This window comes from Salvelinus namaycush, chromosome 17 (assembly GCF_016432855.1).
Source record: "Salvelinus namaycush isolate Seneca chromosome 17, SaNama_1.0, whole genome shotgun sequence".
NCBI lineage: Eukaryota > Metazoa > Chordata > Actinopteri > Salmoniformes > Salmonidae > Salvelinus > Salvelinus namaycush.
Genome location: NC_052323.1, coordinates 27,337,035 through 27,357,660, shown reverse-complemented (window position 1 = coordinate 27,357,660; position 20,626 = coordinate 27,337,035). Strand labels below are relative to the sequence as shown.

At 48.4% G+C, this 20,626-nt stretch overlaps 1 protein-coding gene across 1 annotated transcript in view; it reads right to left on the bottom strand.

Moving 5' to 3' along the window:
* The window catches only part of LOC120062167 (glutamate receptor 3-like), a 129,252-nt gene that overhangs the window by 38,843 nt on the left and 69,783 nt on the right, over positions 1 to 20,626 (bottom strand). Inside the window, exons 7-8 of the mRNA XM_039011973.1 lie at positions 11,739 to 11,849; positions 4,863 to 5,069 (exon numbers count right to left, since the gene is read on the bottom strand). Of these exons, the coding sequence (XP_038867901.1) occupies positions 4,863 to 5,069; positions 11,739 to 11,849 (318 nt within the window). The remainder of the gene's footprint in view (positions 1 to 4,862; positions 5,070 to 11,738; positions 11,850 to 20,626) is intronic.

Below are 20,626 nucleotides of genomic sequence, written 5' to 3'. Positions count from 1 at the left end.
TCCCATTCAGAGCGCCTCCGTGCCCGGAAGAGACGAGACAAGACTTTTGTCATCTACATTATTTTTATCTTCCAAGCTCCCTTTCATCTCTTTCTTCTCTTTCTTTCATTCTTTCTTTCTGTCGTTCTTTCTTTCTCTCTTTCTTTCATTCTGTCGTTCTTTCTTTCTATCTTTCTTTCATTCAGTCGTTCTTTATTTCTCTCTTTCTTTCTTTCTTTCTTTCTTTCTTTCTTTCTTTCTGTCGTTCTCTCTTTCTTTCATTCGGTCGTTCTTTCTTTCTTTCTTTCTCTCTTTCTTTCATTCTGTCGTTCTTTCTTTCTTTCTCTCTTTCTTTCTTTCATTCGGTCGTTCTTTCTTTCTTTCTTCTCTTTCTTTCATTCTGTCGTTCTTTCTTTCTTTCTCTCCTCCCCATCATGGCTTGTTACCAAAACACATCCTTAAAAGTGGTGATGGCACTATCAAAACGATGGGCTTTCTTACTTTGTTAAAAAAAACAGCAGAAGAAGAGAATGAATCTGTAATGAATTAAGACACAAGTTACTGCTGCAGTCTGAGTGTAGCATACGACGCAATTCATCAAACAGCAGCTTTTGTTCCCAGGCAGCGATTCGTGAAGTACATGTCTTTGTATTGTGGCCTAAAGCACTGCGTTTCTACAAATAAATTAGTAGACGAAGAAAAACGTGATAAAGCATCTCGAGGAGAGAACGTTTCGTACAAGTTCAAACGGTGGGGAAATACAACGATAAACCCAAATGAAGGCGTTATTGTGATGTTTCTGTACCCTGTGGACACGGTGATCGTAGCCTAGGCAGCAGTGCTATAATATAACCACTTAAGTCTAACGGTGTCCGTGGTAACGGCCAATCAATAGAGAAGAGAACACTCAGCCATAGAGAAAGAGTTTCAGGGTTTAAGGGCTAACCTTTAAATGACAGCTAAGATCACATTCATTTCCTGGACAGAAGGTCACCCAGCCTTTACACAATCATTAGACCTGCTTGGCCTGACTGCCCACGTGTAACCACATTGACACGGTGGATGGTGATGGACATAAATAACCACATTGACACGGTGGATGGTGATGGACATAAATAACCACATTGACACGGTGGATGGTGATGGACATAAATAACCACATTGACACGGTGGATGGTGATGGACATAAATAACCACATTGACACGGTGGATGGTGATGGACATAAATGACCACATTGACACGGTGGATGGTGATGGACATAAATAACCACATTGACACGGTGGATGGTGATGGACATAAATAACCACATTGACACGTGGATGGTGATGGACATAAATAACCACATTGACACGGTGGATGGTGATGGACATAAATAACCACATTGACACGGTGGATGGTGATGGACATAAATGACCACATTGACACGATGGATGGTGATGGACATAAATAACCACATTGACACGGTGGATGGTGATGGACATAAATAACCACATTGACACGTGGATGGTGATGGATATAATCACAGATCCTCTATCATCCATTTTATGTACGGCCCTCTCCCCTGCTACTCTATCATCCATTTAATATACGGCCCTCTCCCCTGCTCCTCTATCATCCATTTAATAGACGGCCCTCTCCCCTGCTCCTCTATCATCCATTTAATATACTGCCCTCTCCCCTGCTCCTCTATCATCCATTTAATAGACGGCCCTCTCCCCTGCTCCTCTATCATCCATTTAATATACGGCCCTCTCCCCTGCTCCTCTATCATCCATTTAATAGACGGCCCTCTCCCCTGCTCCTCTATCATCCATTTAATATACTGCCCTCTCCCCTGCTCCTCTATCATCCATTTAATATACTGCCCTCTCCCCTGCTCCTCTATCATCCAATATACGGCCCTCTCCCCTGCTCCTCTATCATCCATTTAATATACTGCCCTCTCCCCTGCTCCTCTATCATCCATTTAATATACTGCCCTCTCCCCTGCTACTCTATCATCCATTTAATATACTGCCCTCTCCCCTGCTCCTCTATCATCCATTTAATATACTGCCCTCTCCCCTGCTACTCTATCATCCATTTAATATACGGCCCTCTCCCCTGCTCCTCTATCATCATTTAATATACTGCCCTCTCCCCTGCTCCTCTATCATCCATTTAATATACTGCCCTCTCCCCTGCTCCTCTATCATCCATTTAATATACTGCCCTCTCCCCTGCTACTCTATCATCCATTTAATATACGGCCCTCTCCCCTGCTCCTCTATCATCCAATAGACGGCCCTCTCCCCTGCTCCTCTATCATCATTTAATATACGGCCCTCTCCCCTGCTCCTCTATCATCCAATAGACGGCCCTCTCCCCTGCTCCTCTATCATCCAATATACGGCCCTCTCCCCTGCTCCTCTATCATCCAATAGACGGCCCTCTCCCCTGCTCCTCTATCATCCATTTAATATACTGCCCTCTCCCCTGCTCCTCTATCATCCAATATACGGCCCTCTCCCCTGCTCCTCTATCATCCAATAGACGGCCCTCTCCCCTGCTCCTCTATCATCCATTTAATATACTGCCCTCTCCCCTGCTCCTCTATCATCCAATATACGGCCCTCTCCCCTGCTCCTCTATCATCCAATAGACGGCCCTCTCCCCTGCTCCTCTATCATCATTTAATATACTGCCCTCTCCCCTGCTCCTCTATCATCATTTAATATACGGCCCTCTCCCCTGCTCCTCTATCATCCAATATACGGCCCTCTCCCCTGCTCCTCTATCATCATTTAATATACGGCCCTCTCCCCTGCTCCTCTATCATCCAATATACGGCCCTCTCCCCTGCTCCTCTATCATCATTTAATATACGGCCCTCTCCCCTGCTCCTCTATCATCCAATATACGGCCCTCTCCCCTGCTCCTCTATCATCCAATATACGGCCCTCTCCCCTGCTCCTCTATCATCATTTAATATACGGCCCTCTCCCCTGCTCCTCTATCATCCAATATACGGCCCTCTCCCCTGCTCCTCTATCATCATTTAATATACGGCCCTCTCCCCTGCTCCTCTATCATCCAATAGACGGCCCTCTCCCCTGCTCCTCTATCATCCAATATACGGCCCTCTCCCCTGCTCCTCTATCATCCATCCAATATACGGCCCTCTCCCCTGCTACTCTATCATCCATCCAATAGACGGCCCTCTCCCCTGCTCCTCTATCATCCATCCAATAGACGGCCCTCTCCCCTGCTCCTCTATCATCCATTTAATATACTGCCCTCTCCCCTGCTCCTCTATCATCCATTTAATATACTGCCCTCTCCCCTGCTCCTCTATCATCCATTTAATATACTGCCCTCTCCCCTGCTCCTCTATCATCCATTTAATATACTGCCCTCTCCCCTGCTCCTCTATCATCCATTTAATATACTGCCCTCTCCCCTGCTCCTCTATCATCCAATAGACGGCCCTCTCCCCTGCTCCTCTATCATCCATTTAATATACTGCCCTCTCCCCTGCTCCTCTATCATCCATTTAATATACTGCCCTCTCCCCTGCTCCTCTATCATCCAATAGACGGCCCTCTCCCCTGCTCCTCTATCATCCATTTAATATACTGCCCTCTCCCCTGCTCCTCTATCATCCATTTAATATACTGCCCTCTCCCCTGCTCCTCTATCATCCATTTAATATACTGCCCTCTCCCCTGCTCCTCTATCATCCATTTAATATACTGCCCTCTCCCCTGCTCCTCTATCATCCATTTAATATACTGCCCTCTCCCCTGCTCCTCTATCATCCATTTAATATACTGCCCTCTCCCCTGCTACTCTATCATCCATTTAATATACTGCCCTCTCCCCTGCTCCTCTATCATCCATTTAATATACTGCCCTCTCCCCTGCTCCTCTATCATCCAATAGACGGCCCTCTCCCCTGCTCCTCTATCATCCATTTAATATACGGCCCTCTCCCCTGCTCCTCTATCATCATTTAATATACGGCCCTCTCCCCTGCTCCTCTATCATCCATTTAATATACGGCCCTCTCCCCTGCTCCTCTATCATCCATTTAATATACTGCCCTCTCCCCTGCTCCTCTATCATCCATTTAATATACTGCCCTCTCCCCTGCTCCTCTATCATCCATTTAATATACGGCCCTCTCCCCTGCTCCTCTATCATCCATTTAATATACTGCCCTCTCCCCTGCTCCTCTATCATACATTTAATATACTGCCCTCTCCCCTGCTCCTCTATCATCCATTTAATATACTGCCCTCTCCCCTGCTCCTCTATCATCCAATAGACGGCCCTCTCCCCTGCTCCTCTATCATCATTTAATATACGCCCCTCCATTTAATACAGGTCAGTTGGTAGAGCATGGCGTCAGGGTTCTGGGTTCGACTCCCACGTGGGGACCAGTACGAAGAATGTATTAAAATGTATGCACTCACTACTGTAAGTCTCTCTGGATAAGAGCGTCTGCTAAATGACGTAAATGTAAAATAGGAGGCAGACTATAAACATTGTTACACAATCACATTATTAATACATACCTTTTCTCTTTCAACTGCTGGTAGTGAATGTTTAAACAAATGATATGTCCCAAATGGAACTCTATTCCCTATATAGTGCACTATATAGAGCCCTATGGATCCTGGTCAAAAGTAGTGCACTATATAGAGCCCTATGGATCCTGGTCAAAAGTAGTGCACTATATAGAGCCCTATGGATCCTGGTCAAAAGTAGTGCACTATATAGAGCCCTATGGATCCTGGTCAAAAGTAGTGCACTATATAGGGAATGAAGTGCTATTTGGGACGCATACTTCGGTGATGTAACAATGAACATCAGTGAGAGACTGAGAGATGACTCCACTCACCCCATAGACCAGTTCCCCCACCATCCCGTTCCACGTCTTGGTGTCTGGATCCCGCGCACCGTACTTCCCGTCTGCTACTACTGACAGTTTGTATCGTATCCCCACATGTTTTGCAATTTCGGCAGCTAAATCGACACAGTAGCCTTCATATCTGTCATTCCCCTCCAGATTCATCTGGTGTTTCTTGTACATCACATAAGGGGCTTCCTGTTAACAGTCAGATCACACGCTGGTTTATTGTCACACACACACACACACACACACACACACACACACACACACACACACACACACACACACACACACACACACACACACACACACACACACACACACACACACACACAGTAGCTTCAACCAGTAGTCTCATGCAGCCAGGCATGTGCAGATGATAGACCACAGATGAAATACATGTTGATAACAGCAGGATGACAAGCCAGGTAGGTGTTTTACCAAGCTGTGGTGGCCAGCGGACCCCCAGCCCTAATTCACTCAGCCTCCTGTCTCTTAGCCCTGGGGAACGGTTGTGTGTGTGTGTGTGTGTGTGTGTGTGTGTGTGTGTGTGTGTGTGTGTGTGTGTGTGTGTGTGTGTGTGTGACAAACTACCAGTTGAAGATGACCACATGCTTCTCACAGTGTCTTGCTAAAGCTACAATATGCCTTAGTTAGAGGTTTGTGGACTTCAACAGGAGCTGGGTGTGTTGGTAGGCTGGGAGTGGGTTCAACAGGGGCTGGGTGTGTTGGTAGGCTGGGAGTGGGTTAGCTCACAGTGGGATGGGGGTGTTGGTAGGCTGGGAGTGGGTTCAACAGGAGCTGGGTGTGTTGGTAGGCTGAGAGTGGGTTAGCTCACAGTGGGATGGGGGTGTTGGTAGGCTGAGAGTGGGTTAGCTCACAGTGGGATGGGGGTGTTGGTAGGCTGGGAGTGGGTTCAACAGGAGCTGGGTGTGTTGGTAGGCTGGGAGTGGGTTAGCTCACAGTGGGATGGGGGTGGAGGTAGGCTGGGAGTGGGTTAGCTCACAGTGGGATGGGGGTGGAGGTAGGCTGGGAGTGGGTTAGCTCACAGCGGGATGGGGTTATTGGTAGGCTGGGAGTGGGTTAACTCACAGTGTGATGGGGGTGTTGGTAGGCTGGGAGTGGGTTAGCTCACAGTGGGATGGGGGTGTTGGTAGGCTGGGAGTGGGTTAGCTCACAGTGGGATGGGGGTGTTGGTAGGCTGGGAGTGGGTTAGCTCACAGTGGGATGGGGGTGTTGGTAGGCTGGGAGTGGGTTAGCTCACAGTGGGATGGGGGTGGAGGTAGGCTGGGAGTGGGTTAGCTCACAGTGGGATGGGGGTGTTGGTAGGCTGGGAGTGGGTTAGCTCACAGTGGGATGGGGGTGGAGGTAGGCTGAGAGTGGGTTAGCTCACAGTGGGATGGGGGTGTTGGTGGGCTGGGAGTGGGTTAGCTCACAGTGGGATGGGGGTGTTGGTAGGCTGGGAGTGGGTTCAACAGGAGCTGGGTGTGTTGGTAGGCTGGGAGTGGGTTAGCTCACAGTGGGATGGGTGTATTGGTAGGCTGGGAGTGGGTTAGCTCACAGTGGGATGGGGGTGTTGGTGGGCTGGGAGTGGGTTAGCTCACAGTGGGATGGGGGTGTTGGTAGGCTGGGAGTGGGTTAGCTCACAGTGGGATGGGGGTATTGGTAGGCTGGGAGTGGGTTAGCTCACAGTGGGATGGGGGTGTTGGTAGGCTGGGAGTGGGTTAGCTCACAGTGGGATGGGTGTGTTGGTAGGCTGGGAGTGGGTTAGCTCACAGTGGGATGGGGGTGGAGGTAGGCTGGGAGTGGGTTAGCTCACAGTGGGATGGGGGTGGAGGTAGGCTGGGAGTGGGTTAGCTCACAGTGGGATGGGGGTGTTGGTAGGCTGGGAGTGGGTTAGCTCACAGTGGGATGGGGGTGTTGGTGGGCTGGGAGTGGGTTAGCTCACAGTGGGATGGGGGTGGAGGTAGGCTGGGAGTGGGTTAGCTCACAGTGGGATGGGGGTATTGGTAGGCTGGGAGTGGGTTAGCTCACAGTGGGATGGGGGTATTGGTAGGCTGGGAGTGGGTTAGCTCACAGTGGGATGGGTGTGTTGGTAGGCTGGGAGTGGGTTAGCTCACAGTGGGATGGGGGTGGAGGTAGGCTGGGAGTGGGTTAGCTCACAGTGGGATGGGGGTATTGGTAGGCTGGGAGTGGGTTAGCTCACAGTGGGATGGGGGTGTTGGTAGGCTGGGAGTGGGTTAGCTCACAGTGGGATGAGGGTGGAGGTTCATAAAGTAAATGGCCATGACCTGGAGAGGGAAGTGACTACATTGATATCTCAACATAATCATCAACAAGCACATTGCACCAATCAATGAGCAAAGGGGGAAGCCTTTGGTAATAGTCATTGCAACAAAAAAAAAACTAAAAGAAAAAAGGGAGCCATTTTCATTATAATCCCAAAATGCAAATAAAAAATGTATCTTGTAAGTAAAATAAATAAATATTTAAAAGACGAACACCGCCAGCAGAGCGGAGCGTGCTTTTAACCCCGCCATTTTCAAACACTGGAGGTGGTACAGCTTGTTGTTATGGTTTCATCATTACCCAACAAAAGAAGAGCTGCTGCTCACACAGAGCGGACGACACCATTAGAGACAACACATAATTAGAGGGATGCAAGTGGAGAAGCAATGGCTTGTTTGTTCTGTGCTGAACATATATCCTCTTCACCCTTGCATGATTGTAAATGCCCCCCCTGAGTTAACAGAATGTTTATCTACTGATGCTGTTATCCATTCTGAAACCTTTAAATGATTCCTTTTTAGAGAGAGAGAGAGAGAGAGAGAGAGCGAGAGATAGAGAGAAAGAGAAGCGAGAGAGACCTTTCAGAATATAGATTGAAGGTAATTGTGTAGGAAGGAATACTTATCCCTGAACTCTTAGGACCTTCATCACTTTTCAAATGTTTTCCTTTTCAAGAGTGTTTCTTTACTATTCAGAGGTTGTTTATAGGACAAGATCGTTACGATAGATGGCAAAGTCTCGAGGTTTTGCTTGCCTGAGGTAGAGTATCGCATGATAAGCTGTAGACCACACTATCTACCTGGAGAGTTTTCATCTGTATTTTTCATAGCGGTCTACATAATGAGCTCAATGAGCTGTATTCCACCATAAGCAAACAGGAAAACGCTCACACAGAGGCGGCGCTCCTAGTGGCCGGGGACTTTAATGCAGGGAAACTTAAATCGGTCTTACCAAATTTCTATCAGCATGTTAAATGTGCAACCAGAGGGGAAATAACTCTGGACCACATTTACTCCACACACAGATATGCATACAAAGCTCTCCCTCGCCCTCCATTTGGTAAATCTGACCATAATTCTATCCTCCTGATTCCTGCTTACAAGCTAAAATTAAAGCAGGAAGCACCAGTGACTCGATCAATAAAAAAAGTGATCAGATGAAGCAGATGCTAAACTACAGGACTGTTTTGCTAGCACAGACTGGAATATGTTCCGGGATTTCTCCGATGGCATTGAGAAGTACACCACATCAGTCATTGGCTTCATCAATAAGTGCATTGATGACGTCGCCCCCACAATGACCGTACGTACAAACCCCAAACAGAAGCCATGGCTTACAGGCAACATCCGCACTGAGCTAAAGGCTAGAGCTGCGGCTTTCAAGGAGAGGGACTCTTAACCTTTATTTAACTAAGCAAGTCAGTTAAGAACAAATTCTTACTTTCAATGATGGCCTAGGAACAGTGGGTTAACTGCCTTGTTCAGGGGAAGTTAACCCGGAAGCTTATAATAAATCCCGCTATACCCTCCGACCCTCCGAATGTTATTTTGCTGCTGCTCTTTAATCACTTGTTACTTTTATTTCTTATTCTTATTTGAACTGCATTGTTGTTTAGGGGCTCGTAAGTAAGCATTTCACTGTATGCTTTACACTTGTTGTATTCGACGCATGTGACTAATACAATTTGATTTGATTTGATATTTACAGCCCCCTAAATATTTTTGCATTCAGGGAGGGAAAGTAAAATATAAAATAATGAGCAAATATGGTAAAATAGTAGTGTGAAAGGAATAATTCCCATTGCAGTCAACACTGCTGCCAGGAAATTGAAGCAAAACTCTCTCCTTCCTGCCAAAACAACCCACTGGAAGCTATACACAGAACCAGCCCTCAGAGGAACAAAACAAAATGGATTCAATATATATACATATATATATTCAACACAGAACCAGCCCTCAGAAGAACAAAAGAAAATAGATAAAAAAAATAATAATATATATATATACAGTGCATTCGGAAAGTATTCAGACCGCTTGACTTTTTCCACATGTTGTTATGTTGCAGCTCTTAGGTTCTAAATGAACATATTAAAACTCCTGGATGCTTAACAAAGCTCAAACCAATTTTATTCAACCCACTGGGTCAATACAGCTTCAGAAGACAAAAATATATATTTACACAAGCACTGATATTTTACCCTTTCTCCTATGCATCTCTGTCGCTAGACAGAACCTTAGTGATAGCTGTTCTTCCTCACTGTATCTAACCTGACCTCTGCCCCAAAGTGCCAACTCCTCCCCAACTCACGGCTGTCATATAGACTCGTAACAGACTGTGTCTTGTTTCGTCCCATAGGATCCCTGATGGCAAACAATGATATATCCGGACAGGATGTAAACGTTACACGTTCCTCTCTCTCCCTCAGTGACATGAATAAGTATATTTCATACATTCAGAACCCAACACAGTCTTATTCTAAAATGGATACAATTGTTTTTCCCCCTCATCACAATACCCCAGAATGACAAAGCAAAAACAGGTTTTTAGAAATGTTTGCAAAAATAAATAAAAAATGAAATATTACATTTCCGTAAATATTCAGACCCTTTACTCAGTACTTTGTTGAAGCACCTTTGGCAGCGATTACAGCCTCAAGTCTTCTTGGGAATGACGCTACAAGCTTGGCACACTTGTATTTGAGGAGTTTCTCCCATTCTTCTCTGCAGAACCTCTCGACCTGTCAGGTTGGATGGTGAGCATTGCTACACAGCTATTTTCAGGTCTCTCCAGAGATGTTTGATCAGGTTCAAGTCCTGGCTCTAGCTGGGCCACTCAAGGACATTCAGAGACTTGTCCCGAAGCCACTTCTGTGTTGTTTTGGCTGTGTGCTTAGGCTTGTTGTCCTGTTGGAAGGTGAACCTTTGTCCCAGTCTGAGGTCTGACTACTCTGGATCAGGTTTTCATCAAGGATCTCTTTGTACTTTGCTCCATTCATCTTTCCCTTGATCCTGACTAGTCTCCCAGTCCCTGCTGCTGAAAAACATCCCCACAGCATTATGGTGCCACCACCATGCTTCACCATAGGGATGATGCCAGGTTTCCTCCAGACGAGACGCTTGGCATTCAGACCAACGAGTTCAATCTTGGTTTCATCAGACCAGAAAATCTTGTTTCTCATGATCTGAGAGTCCTTTAGGTTCCTTTTGGTAAACTCCAAGCAAACTGTCATGTGCCTTTTACTGAGGAGTGGGTTCCATCTGGCCACTCTATCATAAAGGCCTGATTGGTGGAGTGCTGCAGAGATGGTTGTCTTTCTGGAATGTTCTCCAATCTCCACAGCAGAACTCTGGAGCTTTGTCAGAGTGACCATCGGGTTCTTGGTCACCTCCCTGACCAAGGCCCTCCCTCCTGATTGCTCAGTTTGGCCTGGCGGCCAGCTCTAGGAAGAGTCTTGGTGGTTCCAAACTTCTTCCATTTAAGAATGATGGAGGCCACTGTGTTCTTGCTGACCTGCAATGCTGCAGAAATGTTTTGGTACCCTTTCCCAGATCTGTGCCTCAACACAATCCTGTCTCGGAGCTCTATGGACAATTCCTTTGACCTCATGGCTTGGTTTTTGCTCTGACATGCACTGTCAACTGTGGGACCTTATATAGACAGGTGTGTTCCTTTCCAAATCATGTCCAATCATTTGAATTTACCACAGGTGGATTCCAATCAAGTTGTAGAAACATCTCAAGGATGATCAATGGAAACAGAATGCACCTGAGCTCAATGTGGAGTCTCATAGCAAAGGGTCTGAATACTTATACAAGGTAATTCTGTTTATAATTTTTATTTTTTTTAAACAAAAAAACAATTTTCGCTCTGTCATTATGGGGTATTTGTGTGTAGATCGATGTGGAAACACATTTATTTAATTAATTTTAGAAGAAGACTGTAACATAACAAAATATGGAAAAAGTCAAGGGGTCTGAATACTTTCCGAAAGCTCTGCAAATATTATCGTTCTTATCCTCTCTCAAATGTGCTGTATTTTGCTTTGTCCTTGAGAAGCCATTGCAGTATCATTAACACCATCATCATCATCATCATCATCATCATCATCATCATCATCATCATCTCCTCCTCCTCCTCCTCCTATCCCAGATTGTCATTGAACCATTTACTTGATGAGGACAGACAAGACAGGTTCTACTTACGTACGGATGGCGGATGTTGGTTTGTATGTGTTTTCTATTAGATGGAGTCAACTCAACCCATTTACCCACTTACTCATGTATCATATAATACCAATATTGTGATGTCACTGCTACGACAGGCCACTGAAGTATGAGAATTCTAAATGCTTTGTCACCCACACGGATACAGTTGGAACACTCTCTTCTCCTTACAGAGGGATCGACTGTTTCAACGTGTAGTGAGTGGATGCAAGGCAAACACAAAAAAGATGTGGTTCTGCCCAGCCCAGGACAGACTGTATCAACCGGTTAGGCATCAACACCGTCGCTCACGGCCCTGACTGGCAGAATACGTTGTGGTGAACACATTTCAAAGTTGCCATGGAAAGTGTACCATAATAGTAGTGACCACAATCGTTCGGTTTTCCACAGAAGAAGACTCGTTGGCGACCACCTGTTGTTCTAACACATTTACTAATCGCTGGTACTCGTTCCAGTAGCCAATCTGAAACAGAGAAAACACAGGTTAGCATAGCAACCATAGAATTAGATTGAATTATATTATTCACATTCTATTTCTGTTAGCAACATACCCTTTGTCCGACCGCCCACCCCCACCCCCCTTCTCCCCCCACTATCAGTGTATAAACAGTCAAGTAGGAACATTTCAGAAACACATTAAAAATGCATATATGTGCTTATAGCAGGTAAAAGCACAAACCTATTCACTTTAGGAAGTGTTCATTTTACCCACTAATAACATCAGCCTTATAGATTACTAGAGGTGAAGCCTATATCTACTGTCATTCCTTATAGATTACTGGAGGTGAAGCCTAAATCTACTGTCATTCCTTATAGATTACTGGAGGTGAAGCCTAAATCTACTGTCATTCCTTATAGATTACCAGAGGTGAAGCCTAAATCTACTGTCATTCCTTATAGATTACTGGAGGTGAAGCCTAAATCTACTGTCATTCCTTATAGATTACTAGAGGTGAAGCCTAAATCTACTGTCATTCCTTATAGATTACTGGAGGTGAAGCCTAAATCTACTGTCATTCCTTATAGATTACTAGAGGTGAAGCCTAAATCTACTGTCATTCCTTATAGATTACTGGAGGTGAAGCCTAAATCTACTGTCATTCCTTATAGATTACCAGAGGTGAAGCCTAAATCTACTGTCATTCCTTATAGATTACTAGAGGTGAAGCCTAAATCTACTGTCATTCCTTATAGATTACTGGAGGTGAAGCCTAAATCTACTGTCATTCCTCTGGTGTAGCAGAGTAGCAGACAGCAGGTCTAATTTAAAGCCTCCCACATCCAGCTACCTGGGTTTAGGGTAAATAACTGGGTTATGTGAACTGCATAAACACTCAGAAATGAGTCATAATATTCCAGGTCTGCGCAGGCGTTTCTCTGCACTACAGGTGTACTATCTTAATTTGATCCATCTGATGTCGCAGATCATTTTCCTAGACAGCAGGAAATGAAAATGTTTGTGTATTCAAGGTTTAAAAAGGATTCCACAGTTTGTCATTTCCACTTTAAAATGTCAGATATGATTTATCCTAACAAAAATGTATCATCACCTACTGTATAAAAAACCTTTAATTATGATCTGCATAATAATTAACATTTCTTGTTGCTGCAGGATTATTTTCCTGCTGTAGCAAACTGGCTCACCTTCAGTTCCTACATCTGTATACCACTGCAGCTATATACTATAGTGATGATTCTAAGTCAACACGATGTTTTGAAGCATTCTCAGTGCTCTCTGCCAATGCAGATCTATGCTATATCCCTGCTTAAGTGAAACCAATGTTACCTGTCACTGCAGTTATCTTATGTCCTATTCTGCTATACCACTGCTAATTATTTATTATTCAGTCATCTGCATTATCTCTATGTGGACCATGTTATGTTACATAAGTGGCTCCTCCCGGATCCTTGCAGAGTGGTTGACCCACAGACATCCTATTAAAATGACTGTCCATATGTCCTTCTACGGGTTCACCACGCCTGTCTGACTATAGTTGGGATTATAAAATACTACTTTGGTCCATGGGAGGACCTTGGCTTTACTTCAGGATAGGCTAGAGACACATGATACAGGTGGGAGGCCTACTGGTTGGTGTACAGGTGGGAGGCCTACTGGTTGGAGTACAGGTAGGATACACACTGGTTGGTGTACAGGTGGGAGGCCTACTGGTTGGAGTACAGGTAGGAGATATACTGGTTTGTGTACAGGTAGGAGACCTACTGGTTGGAGTACAGGTAGGAGACCTACTGGTTGGTGTACAGGTAGGAGACCTACTGGTTGGAGTACAGGTAGGAGATATACTGGTTGGTGTACAGGTAGGAGACCTACTGGTTGGAGTACAGGTAGGAGATATACTGGTTGGAGTACAGGTAGGAGATATACTGGTTGGAGTACAGGTAGGAGACATACTGGTTGGTGTACAGGTAGGAGACCTACTGGTTGGAGTACAGGTAGGAGATATACTGGTTGGAGTACAGGTAGGAGATATACTGGTTGGAGTACAGGTAGGAGACCTACTGGTTGGAGTACAGGTAGGAGACCTACTGGTTGGTGTACAGGTAGGAGATATACTGGTTGGAGTACAGGTAGGAGACCTACTGGTTGGTGTACAGGTAGGAGACCTACTGGTTGGTGTACAGGTAGGAGACCTACTGGTTGGAGTACAGGTAGGAGATATACTGGTTGGAGTACAGGTAGGAGATATACTGGTTGGAGTACAGGTAGGAGACCTACTGGTTGGTGTACAGGTAGGATACCTACTGGTTGGTGTACAGGTAGGATATATACTGGTTGGAGTACAGGTAGGAGATATACTGGTTGGAGTACAGGTAGGAGACCTACTGGTTGGTGTACAGGTAGGAGACCTACTGGTTGGAGTACAGGTAGGAGATATACTGGTTGGAGTACAGGTAGGAGACACCCCCCCCCCCTCTCTCCTCTATGACCTGTCAGTGTCTGTCGGAGCCTGTCACCCTCCCTCTCTCTCCTCTATGACCTGTCATTGTCTGTTTGGGTCTGTCACACCCCTCTCTCTCCTCTATGACCTGTCATTGTCTGTCTGGGCCTGTCACCCCCCCCTCTCTCTCCTCTATGACCTGTCATTGTCTGTCTGGGCCTGTCACCCCCCCCTCTCTCTCCTCTATGACCTGTCATTGTCTGTCACCCCCCCTTTCTCTCCTCTGACCTGTCAGTGTCTGTCTGGGCCTGTCACCCCCCCTCTCTCTCCTCTATGACCTGTCATTGTCTGTCTGGGCCTGTCACCCCCCTCTCTCTCCTCTATGACCTGTCATTGTCTGTCAACCCCCCTCTCTCTCCTCTATGACCTGTCATTGTCTGTCTGGGCCTGTCACCCCCCCTCTCTCTCCTCTATGACCTGTCATTGTCTGTCTGGGCCTGTCACCCCCCCTCTCTCTCCTCTATGATCTGTCAGTGTCTGTCTGGGCCTGTCACCCCCCTCTCTCCTCTATGACCTGTCAGTGTCTGTCACCCCCCCTTTCTCTCCTCTGACCTGTCAGTGTCTGTCTGGGCCTGTCACCCCCCTTTTCTCTCCTCTATGACCTGTCAGTGTCTGTCTGGGCCTGTCACCCCCCTCTCTCTCCTATATGACCTGTCAGTGTCTGTCGGGGCCTGTCACCCCCCTCGCTCCTCTATGATCTGTCAGTGTCTGTCGGGGCCTGTCACCCCCCTCTCTCCTCTATGATCTGTCAGTGTCTGTCGGGGCCTGTCACTCCCCTCTCTCCTCTATGATCTGTCAGTGTCTGTCGGGGCCTGTCACCCTCCCTCTCTCTCCTCTATGACCTGTCATGTTCTGTCGGGGCCTGTCACCCTCCCTCTCTCTCCTCTATGACCTGTCAGTGTCTGTCGGGGCCTGTCACCCTCCCTCTCTCTCCTCTATGACCTGTCATGTTCTGTCGGGGCCTGTCACCCCCCCTCTCTCTCCTCTATGACCTGTCAGTGTCTGTCGGGGCCTGTCACCCCCCTCTCTCTCCTCTATGATCTGTCAGTGTCTGTCGGGGCCTGTCACCCTCCCTCTCTCTCCTCTATGACCTGTCATGTTCTGTCGGGGCCTGTCACCCTCCCTCTCTCTCCTCTATGACCTGTCAGTGTCTGTCGGGGCCTGTCACCCTCCCTCTCTCTCCTCTATGACCTGTCATGTTCTGTCGGGGCCTGTCACCCTCCCTCTCTCTCCTCTATGACCTGTCAGTGTCTGTCGGGGCCTGTCACCCTCCCTCTCTCTCCTCTATGACCTGTCATGTTCTGTCGGGGCCTGTCACCCTCCCTCTCTCTCCTCTATGACCTGTCAGTGTCTGTCGGGGCCTGTCACCCTCCCTCTCTCTCCTCTATGACCTGTCATGTTCTGTCGGGGCCTGTCACCCCCCCTCTCTCTCCTCTATGACCTGTCAGTGTCTGTCGGGGCCTGTCACCCTCCCTCTCTCTCCTCTATGACCTGTCATGTTCTGTCGGGGCCTGTCACCCCCCTCTCTCCTCTATGATCTGTCAGTGTCTGTCGGGGCCTGTCACCCTCCCTCTCTCTCCTCTATGACCTGTCATGTTCTGTCGGGGCCTGTCACCCTCCCTCTCTCTCCTCTATGACCTGTCAGTGTCTGTCGGGGCCTGTCACCCTCCCTCTCTCTCCTCTATGACCTGTCATGTTCTGTCGGGGCCTGTCACCCTCCCTCTCTCTCCTCTATGACCTGTCAGTGTCTGTCGGGGCCTGTCACCCTCCCTCTCTCTCCTCTATGACCTGTCATGTTCTGTCGGGGCCTGTCACCCTCCCTCTCTCTCCTCTATGACCTGTCAGTGTCTGTCGGGGCCTGTCACCCTCCCTCTCTCTCCTCTATGACCTGTCATGTTCTGTCGGGGCCTGTCACCCCCCCTCTCTCTCCTCTATGACCTGTCAGTGTCTGTCGGGGCCTGTCACCCTCCCTCTCTCTCCTCTATGACCTGTCATGTTCTGTCGGGGCCTGTCACCCCCCTCTCTCCTCTATGACCTGTCAGTGTCTGTCGGGGCCTGTCACCCCCCTCTCTCCTCTATGACCTGTCAGTGTCTGTCGGGGCCTGTCACCCTCCCTCTCTCTCCTCTATGACCTGTCATGTTCTGTCGGGGCCTGTCACCCTCCCTCTCTCTCCTCTATGACCTGTCAGTGTCTGTCGGGGCCTGTCACCCTCCCTCTCTCTCCTCTATGACCTGTCATGTTCTGTCGGGGCCTGTCACCCCCCCTCTCTCTCCTCTATGACCTGTCAGTGTCTGTCGGGGCCTGTCACCCCCCTCTCTCTCCTCTATGATCTGTCAGTGTCTGTCGGGGCCTGTCACCCTCCCTCTCTCTCCTCTATGACCTGTCATGTTCTGTCGGGGCCTGTCACCCTCCCTCTCTCTCCTCTATGACCTGTCAGTGTCTGTCGGGGCCTGTCACCCTCCCTCTCTCTCCTCTATGACCTGTCATGTTCTGTCGGGGCCTGTCACCCTCCCTCTCTCTCCTCTATGACCTGTCAGTGTCTGTCGGGGCCTGTCACCCTCCCTCTCTCTCCTCTATGACCTGTCATGTTCTGTCGGGGCCTGTCACCCCCCCTCTCTCTCCTCTATGACCTGTCAGTGTCTGTCGGGGCCTGTCACCCTCCCTCTCTCTCCTCTATGACCTGTCATGTTCTGTCGGGGCCTGTCACCCCCCTCTCTCCTCTATGATCTGTCAGTGTCTGTCGGGGCCTGTCACCCTCCCTCTCTCTCCTCTATGACCTGTCATGTTCTGTCGGGGCCTGTCACCCTCCCTCTCTCTCCTCTATGACCTGTCAGTGTCTGTCGGGGCCTGTCACCCTCCCTCTCTCTCCTCTATGACCTGTCATGTTCTGTCGGGGCCTGTCACCCTCCCTCTCTCTCCTCTATGACCTGTCAGTGTCTGTCGGGGCCTGTCACCCTCCCTCTCTCTCCTCTATGACCTGTCATGTTCTGTCGGGGCCTGTCACCCTCCCTCTCTCTCCTCTATGACCTGTCATGTTCTGTCGGGGCCTGTCACCCTCCCTCTCTCTCCTCTATGACCTGTCAGTGTCTGTCGGGGCCTGTCACCCTCCCTCTCTCTCCTCTATGACCTGTCATGTTCTGTCGGGGCCTGTCACCCTCCCTCTCTCTCCTCTATGACCTGTCAGTGTCTGTCGGGGCCTGTCACCCTCCCTCTCTCTCCTCTATGACCTGTCATGTTCTGTCGGGGCCTGTCACCCCCCTCTCTCCTCTATGACCTGTCAGTGTCTGTCGGGGCCTGTCACCCCCCTCTCTCCTCTATGACCTGTCAGTGTCTGTCGGGGTCTGGGTCTTCATGGTCATGACCCAAAGTGACTCTATGTCTGTCTCTCTCTCTCTGATACTCTCTTTCTTTGTCTCCCTATCTGTATCTCTCTCTATCTCGCTGTCTCTATCTTTGTCTCTCTCGGTCTCTTTCTCCCTCTCTGTCTACCTCCCTCCCTCCCTCTCTCTCTCTCTGTCTGGCTGTGAGGGGTTAGACACCAGGGCTGTGGGGCGTTAATTGGGGGAGTATAGTGTCTGGAAGGCAGTCAGTCAAATCCCACGTCACATCAGAAAAGACACACACTGCTTCAGATAATGGGTATATAAGGTTTGCAAATACAGATGTCTGTTAAAACTAAGAGGCTTTAACCAGAGTTGTTTCAAATTGGACCCTTAGGGCTCATACGGCTCATAGGGCTTTAGGGCTCATAGTGCTCTAGGGCTCAAGGGCTCATACGGCTCTAGGGCTCATACGGCTCTAGGGCTCATACGGCTCTAGGGCTCATAGGGCTCATACGGCTCTAGGGCTCATAGGGCTCATAGGGCTCATAGGGCTCATACGGCTCTTGGGCTCATAGGGCTCTAGGGCTCATACGGCTCTAGGACTCATAGGGCTCATACGGCTCTAGGACTCATAGGGCTCTAGGGCTCATAGGGCTCTAGGACTCATAGGGCTCTAGGGCTCATAAGGCTCATAGGGCTCTAGGGCTCATACGGCTCTAGGACTCATAGGGCTCTAGGGCTCATAGGGCTCTAGGGCTCATACGGCTCTAGGGCTCATACGGCTCTTGGGCTCATAGGGCTCTGATCAAAAGTAGTGCACTATGTGAGGAATATGGTGTCATTTGGGATGTGACCATTCTGTAGTCTCCATTGTTAAGTGCGAAGAGGATACTTTTTGAGAATGTCAGGAGAGTTTTGATGGAGATATTCTCATCTCCTCTTGTGAGTACTAGATATGATTGTTTCAACAGTCAGAGAGCCTGTAGTGAGATACCAGAATGATTCTATAGGAGCTGGGGGGTTTCAGTAGGGAGCAGTGGGGAGCTGAGCTGGTGCTGTTGGGCTTGTAGCAGTCATCACTCTGAGTGCAGCTACACAACCTGGAGGAAAGCAATCAGTCTCTCTGTTCTCTACTAACCATCCTGACGGGCTGATGTCTGGATCTCTGTCTGAAGAACCTTCACACCAACCCACTCAAATGACCGCTATGGAAACAAGCCTTTGGGCTTTATGTGTTTTTTTATCCTCGATAATTCATAATGTAGGTATGGTCTCCAGTTGGAGCAGTCTACAACTTTGAAATATCAACCAATCAAACACCCACAAAGCAGGTTTGACTACACACCAGGAAGTGATCTAAGCTCACAGTCATCTAACACTGTCACGTCTTAGATTAAATAGTTCCTACCAAGGGTTGGATCCGGTTCAGGGAACAGAACCGAAAACTGGAAAATAACACAATTATTTGAGGAACTGAATCCGAAGCAGAAACGAAAGTGATCTATACTGTTCCAGAAGATACCTGTTATTTTAAAAGCATTAAAAATGATGTTATTTTAAGTTCTGGGCATTTTCTTCCAGTCCCACAAAAATCACAAGAAAGTGCCTATGCAAAGGCCTCACTCTGTCACTCAGAAACTTATTATGGCGTCTTTACCAGTGGGTGTAGACCACCTGCCCCTCCCCCCTGATGCATGGGTTACTGTAGCCCCTCCCACCTGATGCATGGGTTACTGTAGCCCCTCCCCCCTGATGCATGGGTTACTGTAGTCCCTCCCACCTGATGCATGGGTTACTGTAGCCCCTCCCCTCTGATGCATGGGTTACTGTAGCCCCTCCCCTCTGATGCATGGTTACTGTAGCCCCTCCCCTCTGATGCATGGGTTACTGTAGCCCCTCCCCTCTGTTGCATGGGTTACTGCAGCCCCTCCCCTCTGATGCATGGGTTACTGTAGCCCCTCCCCTCTGATGCATGGGTTACTGTAGCCCCTCCCCTCTGATGCATGGTTACTGTAGCCCCTCCCCTCTGATGCATGGGTTACTGTAGCCCCTCCCCTCTGATGCATGGGTTACTGTAGCCCCTCCCCTCTGATGCATGGTTACTGTAGCCCCTCCCCTCTGATGCATGGTTACTGTAGCCCCTCCCCTCTGATGCATGGTTACTGTAGCCCCTCCCCTCGGATGCATGGTTACTGTAGCCCCTCCCCTCGGATGCATGGTTACTGTAGCCCCTCCCCTCGGATGCATGGTTACTGTAGCCCCTCCCCTCTGATGCATGGTTACTGTAGCCCCTCCCCTCTGATGCATGGTTACTGTAGCCCCTCCCCTCTGATGCATGGTTACTGTAACCCTTCCCCTCTGATGCATGGTTACTGTAGCCCCTCCCCTCTGATGCATGGTTACTGTAGCCCCTCCCCTCTGATGCATGGTTACTGTAGCCCCTCCCCTCTGATGCATGGTTACTGTAGCCCCTCCCCTCTGATGCATGGTTACTGTAGCCCCTCCCCTCTGATGCATGGGTTACTGCAGCCCCTCCCCTCTGATGCATGGGTTACTGTAGCCCCTCCCCTCTGATGCATGGGTTACTGTAGCCCCTCCCCTCTGATGCATGGGTTACTGTAGCCCCTCCCCTCTGATGCATGGGTTACTGTAGCCCCTCCCCTCTGATGCATGGGTTACTGCAGCCTACTGACGACGTTACAAGAGTGATTCAGAAGTTAGTGAGAGATGTTTAATTGGAGATGTTTAATTAACGTGCTAGTTTTTCAACGCTCTCTCCTCACCCGCAGTTGAATCTGACGCCCTTCACTGTGACTGGCAGCGCAGTCTGTGTGTTTGTCTTTCATTATGATTAAATCATGCTGTTACGGCAAAATATCATTTGCTCTTAACGACTTTCCTATACAGATGAAATCTCTTACCCGCTCCATAGCAAGCTGCTCTATCCACACTGATTGGT